Source organism: Syngnathus typhle, linkage group LG3 (assembly GCF_033458585.1).
Source record: "Syngnathus typhle isolate RoL2023-S1 ecotype Sweden linkage group LG3, RoL_Styp_1.0, whole genome shotgun sequence".
Classification (NCBI taxonomy): domain Eukaryota; kingdom Metazoa; phylum Chordata; class Actinopteri; order Syngnathiformes; family Syngnathidae; genus Syngnathus; species Syngnathus typhle.
The window spans coordinates 15,737,026-15,749,298 of NC_083740.1; the positions used below are offsets into that span (position 1 = coordinate 15,737,026).

Here is a 12,273-nt window from a genome sequence, read left to right on the forward strand (position 1 = left end):
AGTCAAAGTCTGCTTTATTGTCAATCTCTTCACATGCCAAGACACACAAAGAAATCGAAATTCCGTTTCCACTATCCCACGGTGACAAGACATAGTACACGACCTACATACAAGCAAACAACACAAAATAAAAACAAGAAGGCACAAACAATGAATAATAAGAGTGATGAATAAATAATAAATAAACAATAACACAATAAATAAGAGGAGCAAAACGGAGCAAGTGTGCACACAGCAGACAGTCAGAATATAGCGCATAATCCCCGCAAATAAAAATATTTTTGTTGCTTTTTTGTATAATCACACTTTCTATCCATTCTGTGAATGTCTCAATGCTAGAACCAGGAGTTCTATAGACACAGCTTATAATAATGTATTTTTTCTTTTCAACAAAAATCTGTATCGTGAGACATTCAAGAAGATTGTCCACCACCTGTGTCATAGCCTTTACAATCTTGAATTTCATATTCAAATCAACATAGATTGCAACACCACCCCCACCTTTACTCTGTCTGTTGTTATATATGAATTCATAGCCTTCCATCTCAAAGTGCATTCCCTTCTCAGTCGTAATCCAGGTCTCAGAAATAGTTATTATATTAAATGGGTGTTTGAATGTGTTTAAGTAATCCCGAAAGCTACTGAAATTTTTATATAGACTCCGGCTATTGAAATGGATAATAGATAGCTTATCTTTTGTTAAGATGTCCGTGTTGTACTGATCATTGCTGTAATAATGTGTTGTTTGTGGTGGAGAAGAAATTATTGTCTGGGTCGATGTCCTGATCCTGAGTGCTCCTTTCACTGTAATCAAACGTTAGTTGGAGTTGTTCATGTTCTTGTATCCACTGTTACATGTCCATTGTTGCTTGATGTAGGTCGAGTAGTGTCCCTGAGCATTATGTTTGTGTTTTGTGTTGTTACCTCCATTCAGTGCCAAGCCCACTCCAATTGATTTTCTATGGAGGACACGTATTCGAGCTTTTCCAGTTCCTCAATACAACCTCACCATCAGTATCTTGGCCTCTTCTGGTGATCCATTAAGCTTGATGTATATCTTGCAATTTCTGGTCCATGTACTCTGTATTTTTTTCATTTTTCTCAAGTGACATGCTTTCTTTGCAATATCCACATTGGTCTTTGTCAAATGTTCATTTATGTAGATGTCTGTACCTTTTGAGCAACTTACCCTGCTTTAGAAGTGCAAGTTTGTGCTTCCTGTTGACAAATTTCAGAATGACTGCTGGCTTGTCATAACTGTTTCTTCTGGGCAGTGGATGACATCCTTTAGTTTGCAGAAACTCAGCTACCTGCATGTTGCTCACAGCCATCGTTACTTGTTGTCACTGCCCTTGCATAAGATATAGGTTTAATTGCTATTCACGTGATGACAATGTCATTTATTCTTGTATATTGCTCAATGTCCGCTACCCGACTTTCAAGGTAGGCAAGCCGCTTGTCCTTCTCAGCATTGAGCATACGGAGCGTCTTTACCTCTTCCACCAGTGCCAAGATGTCTTTCTGCTGCATCCTTACAGCAGAAACTTCTTCCGAAAGGAAGTCAAGTAACCTTTTTATGTCCTCGACCTCCTCCGTGGACATGGTTAGTTTTTTTTTCGGCCCCATATTGCTCACGTTGGTTGCAGCTATCTCTTTGACAGCTCAATCAGCTGTTCCCCGGTAAATCAGCTGTTAGCAGTCTGCTAACAAACTCGCGGGTTCACCATAGTTCATTATAGAAAATCCGTGTCGAGCACAGAAGTCCAATAATAAAACACCGCTCGGGTTCAGATCGGGGGAACCGTTCCTCCCAATCACGCCCTTCCAGGTCTCACTGTCATTGCCCACGTGAGACCCAGTAGAACGATGGAGTCCCCAGAAGGAGCGCTCTCCAGCACTTCCTCCAGGGACCCCAAGAAGGATGGGTACTCTGAGCTGCCGTTTGGTGCATAGACACAAACAACAGTCAGGACCCGTCCCCCCCACCCGAAGGCGGAGGGAGACTACGCTCTCGTTCACCGGGGTAAACCCCAATTTGCAGGCGCCCAGCCGGGGGGCAATAAGTATACCTGGTCGACGCCTCTCACGGTGGGCAACTCTAGAGTGGAAGAGAGTCCAGCCCCTCTCGAGAGGGCTTGTACCGGAACTGTGTGTGGAGGCAAGTCCGACTATGTCTAGTTGGAACTTTTCTGCTTCGCACACCAGCTCAGGCTCCTTTCCAGCCAGAGAGGTGACATTCCATCTCCCAAGAGCCAGCTTCTGCAGCCAGGGATCGGACCAGGCCCCATGGGTAAAGGCCCGGCCACCAGACGCTCGCCTTCAAGCCCCGCCTCCAGGCCTGGCTCCAGAGGGGGGCCTGGTGACCCGCGTCCGGGCGAAGGAAAAAGAAATCCATTTATGTTTTTCTTCATAAGGGGCTTGTGTGAGCCGCGCTTTGTCTGATAGCGGTAGCAGTTTGCATTATTTCATTGCAATGTTTTTCCTTATTCAGATTTGTTTCAAGACTACAGTTAGACTTCACTTTGATGGTTGCAGTTATTGCAGTTTTGTTGTATTATCACAGTAGATTGGTTTATTTACATTTCAAAAACCATGCTTTCTCTCTCGAATATATTGTTATTAGAGATGCACCGATCCGACTTTTTCAGTTTCGATACCGATACCGATGCCGTGGCTTTGCGTATCGGTCGATACCCGATACCGATCCGATATTATGGTTGACTTAACAAGCTACATAACTCTACATGTGGAACAGAAAAGACCAAAGGCAATGGCATCAGGCAGACTACACAGTTCTTTGCTCTAAATTAGGGGTGTCCAAACTAACGGTCCAGTTTTTATTGGCCCGCAGCAAATTCTGAAAACATAATTGAATTTGGCCCGCACAAGAAGCTTGAGCTCAGCTTCTCAGTTTCCACACTAGATGGAGCCCGCCACACAAAGCGTTTGACGTCCCATTAACACCCCCCCGGAAGAGAAGCGAACACGCAGCGTTTGACATCCGATTAGCCTTCCCCCCCCCCCCCCCCAATTCGGGAGAGAAGCGAACGCGCAGCCTTTGACGTCCCATTAGCAACCCGAAGAGAAGCGAACGCGCAGGGTTTGACGTCCGCTTAGCAACCCGGGGAAGAGAAGCGAACGTTCGCGCCATGTTTGCGTTTGTTTAGAAAACTCTCGTGGCATGCGGCACACGTGCTGCTGACGTATGACGTAGCCCGCGTCCCGATAGATTAAGTAAAGTATCGGCTCACAGATCGGCTGCATTTTCCGATACCCGATCCATCTATTTTGTTGATGTCGGGGCCGATATCCGATCCAGATATCGGATCGGTGCATCTCTAATTGTTATAATCATTTGTTTCAGATGTACTGTAATTATTTTCTGTATAAAAATTATATTTGGTGTTCAAAAAGTATTTTTTCAAACTTGAGTAAAAAAGTATTTTTTCAAACTTGAGTCTTGAAAAAGAGGGGGTCCTCTTATAATCGGGCCGTCTTATATTCGGGCCAATACGGTAATTGTCTCTGGCCCCTTACCTGCGGGAGGCAATGATGAGCAGATCATTCTCGCTTAATCGGTGGATGGCTATTTTTAGCAAGAATGCGGCATTGCAGTTTGTAGATAACTGGTTCTCCTTCTGGAGCCGCCCCGACCTGCTGAGGATGGAAAGCCTTCATCTTAACCGTGAAGGCGCCATCTCTTTAGGGAACATAGATGACTTTTTGAGCCATTCATGACAGTCCACTTTATAGCAGGCCGGGACATGGGTGGCCACCTGTCAGGTTGCGTTGGAGTCTGTTAAGTTGAAGTTAACTAGCGCTAGGCTAAACTTCCATCATGCAAATAGTTCTTTGTGTAGACTAGAGTGTCACAGTTTGAATAAAGCTACAACATATACTCACACACTTTCTACTGAGGTTGTAAACAAATCTAGTTCCTCCTCCCTTACTGGTCTCACTGATAGGATGGTGCTCATTCCTAATAACAGTACGTGTGTACCAAATATTACCTATCAAATCTCTACGGTCGTCTCCTCTTGCCGTGTTAATAATCATTTCAAATGTAATGCCAGGCCCAGAAAATGCAATCTCACTCTTAAATCATCTAAAAATCCTCAGATGGGTACGAACTCTGATCAACCTATTAGACTCAAAAGAAAATTAGATCACTACCCATAAAAGCGCTACTAGTTAATGACCTCATTAGAGACCATAATCTTAACATGATTGGTCTTTGCAAGACCTGGATAAAACCTAAAATATTGCTGCCATTTGATGAGGCCTCGCCTCCAAACTTTGCGAGCTTGCATGTTAGAGACTTAGACTTAGACAGACTTTATTGTCATTTTGTAAACACTTGGTGCACACAAAACGAAATTTCGTTGCATACGGCTCCCAACAATGAAATGATATTTCGGCTGAATAAAAAGTGACATTTCTATCTAAATATCTATATAAATATGAAATAAGACAAGTATAAAGCGCAGCAGTGATAAAGTATGTACCCAGTGCAGGAAACGAAAAAAAAACAGTATTTCCAAAGTGTGCAGAGGAATGCTAAGTTGACTGTTCAACAGTCTGACGACAGTAGGGAAAAAACTGTTGCAGAACCTGGTGGACCTGCAGTGGATGCTGCGAAACCTCTTCCCAGAGGGTAGCAGGGAGAACATTCCTTGGTGGGGGTGTGATGGGTCACTGATAATATTTCGGGCTCGTGACACGCAGCGCTGGGATGACAATTCCTGAATGGAGGGAAGAGGAGCCCCGATGATCCTCTTTGCTGTCCTCACCACTCTCCTTACGTTCTTCCAATCGGAGGCGCTGCAACCCCGACACCACACCGAGAGACAGCTTGTCAGAATGCTCTCTATGGTGCTTCGGTAGAACGTCCTCATGATGGGTGGGGGCAGGTGGGCTCTCCTCATCCTCCGCAGGAAGTACAAGCGCTTCTGTGCCCTCTTGACCAGTGTCGTGGTGTTCCCAGTCCAGGTGAGGTCTGTGATGTGGAACCCCAGGAATTTAGTGCTGCTGACCACCTCCACAGCTGAGCTGTTGATGATCAGTGGAGCGTGGTGAGGCTGGTTCTTCCTGAAGTCGACGATAACCTCCTTCGTCTTCTCCACATTCAGGATCAGGCCATTGTCTCTGCACCAGCCCACCAACTGCTCCACCTCCTCTCTGTAGTCCAGGTCGTCGTTGTCACTGATGAGGTCCACCGCCGTTGTGTCGTCTGCAAACTTCACGATGTGATTGGTGGTGAACCTGGGGACGCAGTCGTGTGTCATCAGGGTGCTCAGGACGCAGCCCTGAGGGGAGCCTGTGCTGAGGGTGATGACATCTGAGGTGTTCTGTCCGACCCGGACTGACTGAGGTCTGTTGGTGAGGAAGTCTAGCAGCCAGTTCCGAAGGGGGGTGCTGAAGCCCAGGCATTCCAGTTTTCCCACCAGATGCTGTGGAATGATGGTGTTAAACGCTGAACTGAAGTCCAGGAACAGCAACCTGGGTGTTCCTCTCCTCCAGGTGAGCCAGGCTCAAGTGAAGAACGGAGGAGATGGCATCCTCAGTGGAGCGGTTCTTCCGGTAGGCAAACTGCAACGGGTCGAGTGTTGGGGGGAGTCTGGAGACGATGTGTTCTTTGAGCAGCCTTTCGAAGCACTTCATCATGATGGGAGTCAGTGCCACAGGTCTGTAGTCATTAAATGAGGTGATTTGAGGTTTCTTCGGCACCGGAATGATGGAGGCAGCCTTGAAGCACTCGTCTCAGAGTCTTCAACACGTCGGCTGAGTCAAGGCAGAGTGCCTCCTCTTCCTGATGGGGAACAGATTTAACTGCCGGAGTGCTGTTCAGTGCCTCAAACCGCCCAAAGAAGTTATTTAGACCATTCAGGAAGACAGCAACAACCTCACCCACCGGGGGGGAGGGCAAGTTGTAGTCAGTAATCGCCCGTATGCCTTGCCACATGCTCCTGGTGTTATTGGCGTTGCGGAAAAAATCCTGAATTTTTCGACTGTGGCTTCGCTTCGCTAACCTGATGGCACGGTTTAAGTTGGCTCTCGCTGTCCTCAGCGCCTCCTTGTCGCCAGACTTGAAGGCTGCGTTTCGTGCTCGCAGCGTATGACGTACCTCCACAGTCATCCAGGGTCGTTGGTTGGCTCGGGTGATGATGTTCTTAGTGGTGCTGACGTCCTCGGTGCATTTGTTGATGTAGGCTGACACAGTCATGGCGTACTCATCAATGTCGATCTGATTGTCATAAGTTGCTGCTGATCTGAACATGTCCCAGTCAGAGCACTCAAAGCAGTCCTGGAGCGCCTCCATGGCCCCCTCAGACGACACCCTCACCTGCTTCACTGTAGGTTTAGCCCTGATCAGCAGGGGCCTGTAAACAGGGATTAGCATTGCAGATAGGTGGTCTGAAGAGCCGAGGTGGGGGCGGGGGGCTGCTCTGAATGCATCTATTATATTGGTGTAAACCAGTGCTTCTCAATTTTTTCTGTTACGCCCCCCCTTAGCAAGAAGAAAACTATTCGCGCCCCCCCCCTCCCCACCGTGACTATCCTAACTTGTCTTGTAAGTCGTAAAATGTTGCACTGTCGCAAACGTCACAGAAGTAACAATGAGAGCGCCACTGTCCCCTGCTGGGAAGATGCGCAATTACACTTTATTCTAGTACTGCAAAAAAAAAAAGCCTGTTCCCCAGGGTCACACGCGCCCCCCCAGGTATAGCACGGCGCCCCCCAAGGGGGGCGCGCCCCACTATTTGAGAAGCACTGGTGTAAACCAAGTCCAGAGTGTTCTCTCCCCGAGTTGGAAAATCCACGTGTTGGTAAAAATGAGGGAGAATAGTCTTCATTTTAGCTTGGTTGAAGTCCCCAGCAATGATGAAAACACCCTGTGTCTTCGTAAAAAGGGTCGGCGGAATGTAGCCCTTATCACTGATTCTGATCTCAGACTTAGCCCTCGCCTCAACGCATTAAAACTTGTGAAGTTCTTGCTATCCGATCCACAGCCTTGCTGTCGTTTTATCTCGCTGTTACCATCCACCCAGCACTTACTCTGGCTTCCTGGATGAATGTTCAGAATTCGTGGCTGACTTGGTGACCCATGCAAATAATATTGTAGTTGTGGTAGATTTTAATATTCATATGAATTTACCATCAGAGCAACTTACTGTGGCATTTCAGACAATAATTGTTATGTTTGGTTTCACGCAGGCAATGCAGGGAGCAACGCATAAAAATGGAAATACTTTAGATTTGGTATCATCCCTACTGTTATGTCCGATCACTACTTTATAAAATTTGAAGTTTTTGGTTCTCTGTCAACAACAGGAACGTAAAAAGTTCCTGTATTTTTAACTTCGCAACTGCGACTGCGCTCACTGAGTTACTGCCTCTGACACCTGCCGCATTTCCCTCTTATATTGGCTCAATTGATAATCTCACAAATTACCGTATTTTTCGCACTAAAGGCGCACTGGATTATAAAGCGCACCGTCATTGAATTTTTTATTTTAGAAATTATTTCATATATAGGGCGCACCGGATTAAAAGGCACATAAAATAGAAGCTATACTGCAACAAACTGAGGTTTACTAGGGTTGCGGTATGCATCCACTAGCCAATAACCAATGAGCCCTCTGAGAACAATCGCGTTTCTCAAACAATCTCCTATAAAATGATCAGAACTGACTAAAGTTTGATCTAACACTGGTACTGCTTACCTATGTTTCCCTTCCATATCGATCCGTAAATTTACTCAAAACATTAACAAAGCAGCCTATTTTGACATGAAATAGCCTTGTGCGTAAAGCAGCTATTATTATAGCATTAGCCACCCGCAAACTCCCATGAGCCTCAGCTCGTAGACCCCCATGAGCCTCAGCAAAGTGTAAACAATCGCGTTTCTCAAACGATCTCCTATAAAATGATCGGAACAGACTAAAGTTCGATCTAACACATTGGTACTGCTTACCTATGTTTCCCTTCCATATAAATCCGTAAATTTACTCAAAACATTAACGGGGCAGCCTATTTTGAAATGAAATAGCCTCGCGGGTACAACAGCCATTCGGTGACGTAATGTTGGGAAGCGATGCGACCTTGTAATTTACTAGTCGTACTAAAACGTACTGAAACATTTTGGCAGAGCACTGTGTACAACCAAAATGGATCAACAAATTCATCAATTGATCCATATAAGGCGCTCTGCATTATAAGGCGCACTGTGTTTTTTTGAGTAAAATGTAAGTTTTTAAGTGCGCCTAATAGTGCGGAAAATACGGTATATAAGAAAAAATGTTATCAAACCATCTGTGTCACTCCAAATCATTAAATCTATCGATCGTCCTTTGTCAACAATGGGTGCGCACAGCTGACGGTGCTTGCACTTCAAACTATTCCACAGGCCCATATCACGATATATAAATTAGATATCAAATAACTATTATATAAGCAATAGTATTATCAAACCATCTGTGCACTCTAAATCATTAAATCCATCGATCAAATTCCTCGTCCTTCGTCAACAACGCCGCGCGCGTGCCCTGACGTCAACGTCGTCATTCCACAGATCTATTGTATAACTATATTGTAGCGTTAACAAAGTTAAAGGAAAGACGTGGGTTTGGTAAACGGCTCTTTATTTAACAAAACAAACTTCCAGGCGTGTGGCGGCGTGGACGTCCAGCCGCGGAAGTGGAAGAGAGCTCCATAGAATAGGACCGGGCGTGCATAAAAGCCATGACCGAGCCCCATCCACCGTCCCCGGACAGCCACCCGGCCGAGCGCCGGCCCTCGACTTCCATCCACGGAGATGAAAGACAGCTCGGTCGAGTAGGACCGGGCGTGCGTAGAAGCATTGTCCGAGCCCCATCCACCGTCCCTGGACAGCCACCCGACCGAGCGTCGGCCCCCGACTTCAATCCACGGAAGTGAAAGAGAGCTCCGTAGAGGAGGACCGGGCGTGGGTAAAAGCCATAATAGTTTTTCAAACCTACTGTGTCACTCCAAATCCTTCAAACTCTTCGTCCGCCGTGTCACTTAGAAACAAAGCCACTAATGATGCCAGTAGTACGTGGGGCCCTTCGTCATCTTCGTCATCCCGTGATCAATCTTTGTCCTTTATGTAAACAAGCGCCACGCCGCGTCGCGCTGCTGACGTCACTTGAAATACAAATTACAGTAGTCGCTTGCTACATCGCGGTTCCACTTTTTTTTTTTTTTAACATTTTTGAAACATTTTGAAAAAAATCACATATAAGTCGCTCCTTATTATAAGTCGCCCCACCCCCCCCCCACCCAAACTATGAAAAAAAAACGCGATTTATAGTCCGGAGATTACGGTACATGATTATTAAAATCCCCAACAATATAAGGACACAATCATATTTGGACATGCTATTGGCCAGAAAATCAGAAAACTGACTTAAGTTCTTGTTGTGTTTGAGGTCAATAGACCACTACACACAGCACAGCCTGAGAGCAATAAAGTCCAAACAAGCTCAGTTAAAAACTGGCGCAAAAAAATGGTAGTTAGCTAATTGCAATTATAGTGACTCTTAAAAACAGGGGCAATTCCTCCACCTCACCCCGACGTCCACGGAGAATCAAAATATATGCAGTTCAGAGGCAAAGGTTCAGTAAAAGCACTGGAATCACCAACATTCAGCTAGGTCTCGGTGATGCAAAGCAAGTCCAGTCCTCAGGATGAGAATAAAATCCCACAGGATAAATGGTTTGTTTGCCAGTGACCTTTGAGTTCGTGGTGAATGAGGCAAAAGCTTGCGCAACCAAGAAAATTGTACAAAAAGAGCACAGACGAGGAGCCCCACTGACTGGAATCTTGGCGAGCATAAGCATACATACAGCTGGCGTGCATGTGCAGCATACTACGCTCCCTTCCTGTCACCACAGGATTTGTGCACAGCACTAATTTATACACGCACGCACACACACACACACACACACACACACACACACACACACACATCTCTAAAAAGACTAATATTGAACTACTTCAAAGTGACGATTTGTTATTACCTTCTGTGCTCCCTGTTGTGATTCCATGGTAGCGGAGTTCCGGTTTTGAAGGAGGCAGTTCAGCATCACATAATTGGCTCTCTTGCATATCCAGACTTGATTTGGACTGTAATGATTAAACACAACACAGTTAGAATGACGACGTTTACATTTAATTAATGTTTGGGTTAAGGTCAAAATTCAGGTTTCAGAAACAATCACAATAACCCGTTTTCATACTTCAATGGACAGAGCTACATTTAAATATCCCGACTGAAACTGCAACGCAGATCGGCCGCAAGGAGGAACAGGTTTAGAGCACTGCCTGAGCCCTACAGAATGACCTCCAGCAGGCTACTGGTGTGAATGTCTCTGCCCAAACAGTCAGAAAGAGACTTCACGGGGGTGGCCTCAGGGCACGAGGTCCTGTAGTGTGGCCTGTGTTCACTGCTCAGCACCGTGGAGCTCGATTGGCATTTGCCATAGAACACCAGAATTGGCAAGTCCGCCACTGGCGCCCTGTGCTTTTCACAGAGGAGAGCAGGTTTACCTTGAGCACCTGTGATAGACGTGAAAGGGTCTGGAGAAGCCAAGGAAAGTGCTATGCTGCCTGCAACATCATTCAGCATGACCGGTTCGGTGGTGGGTCAGTGACGGTCTGGGGAGGCATTTCCATGGAGGGACAAACAGACCTCTACAGGCTAGAGAGCGGCAGTCTGACTGCCATTAGGTATCGGGAGGAAATCCTTGCACCCATGGTCAGACCCTACGCTGGTGCAGTAGGTCCTGGGTTTCTCCTGATCCACGACAATGCCTGGCCTCATGTGGCAAGAGTATGCAGACAGTGGCCACACAAGATATTGAAAAGAATTTTGAGTTGCAGAAATTGAATTTAGGCAAAATGGACGAGCCTGCCACATCATTTTTTCACTTTGTTTTTTTGGGGTGTCTATATACTGAGCCCTCTGGAGGCTGAAAACCATACAGCATCACTGAAACCTGGCTTCACCCGGACATACCCGACGCTAGCGTGCAGCTGGCAGGCCGCACACTGCTCCGCGGAGACAGAACGGAGAACTCTGGGAAGAGCAAAGGTGGGGGGCTCTATATTTATGTAGATGATGATTGGTGCAACAAAGAGACAATCATAGACAGTCACTGTTCCCCGGATGTCGAGTACAGTAAAGTGCCGGCTTTTTTCCTCCTGAGATACCTAACCGTTGTTATATGCACGGCTGTGTGTATCCCACCCGACGCCTGTGTAAACACAGCACTCTCTCCTATTGAACATTGTCAACGAACATCAGCGAGCTCACCCCGACAATGTTCACATCATTGCAGGGGATTTTAACAAGGCCAACCTAAAGACTGTACTGCCGAGTTTCCATCAGCATGTAAAATGTGCCACAAGGGGAGAGAACACTCTGGATCATGTCTATACCAACATCAAGGACGCTTACAGAGCCTTACCCCTCCCCCACCTCGGACAGTCAGACCATCTTTCCCTCCTGCTCTCCCCAGCCTACACCCCCCTCAGACACAAGGCGAGGTCCATCATAAAGATTGTTACGACCTGGACTGACGATGCACTCACCAAACTCTGAGACTGTTTTGTACATACAGAATTGGACTTATTTAGACACCAGAAGCTGAATATACACACAGAAACGGTTCTGGACTATATTCAGTTCTGCATTAAAGGAGCTCGGACTGCTACGTCCTGAAGCATCTCCGGGCTCGTCTGCTGTTCCTCCCCCGGTTGGGAAGCGTCGAAAGCCGCCCCCCTCCCCCATCTTGGACTTTCTGACCATATCACTGTTATGCTTTTGCCCGCATACAGACAAATGGTGAGAGCGTCCAGGCCAGTTCGCAAGCAGGTACGGGTGTGGCCTGAGGGTGCCTCTGATGCACTGCGTGACTGCTTTGGCTCTACTGACTGGGACATGTTTAGGAGGGCTGCCACTTGCGACGATCGGACAGACATTGAGGAGTATACTGACTCTGTTTCCTCTTGCATCAGGAAGTGCATTGATGATGTGACTCTCTCGAAATCCATTGTCACTCGGGCTAACCGCAAGCCATGGCTGACAGGTGCTGTCTTCAGGCTGCTGAGGGCCAGGGACAAAGCCTTTAGAGCGGGGGATGAGGCTGGCTTGAGGACTGCGAGGGCTGACCTGTCCCGGGGCATCAAAGATGCAAAGAGGGCGTTCTCGTGCAAAATTACCGCCCACTTCAAGGACAGCAGGGACGCAC

The 12,273-nt window shown here is 46.8% G+C and overlaps 1 protein-coding gene across 1 annotated transcript in view; it reads right to left on the reverse strand.

The window, feature by feature from the left end:
• The window catches only part of LOC133151131 (palmitoyltransferase ZDHHC5-A-like), a 58,385-nt gene that overhangs the window by 20,088 nt on the left and 26,024 nt on the right, over window positions 1-12,273 (reverse strand). The window contains exon 2 of the mRNA XM_061273897.1: window positions 10,042-10,147. Coding sequence (XP_061129881.1) covers window positions 10,042-10,129 — 88 coding nt within the window. The 5' untranslated portion in view covers window positions 10,130-10,147. The remainder of the gene's footprint in view (window positions 1-10,041; window positions 10,148-12,273) is intronic.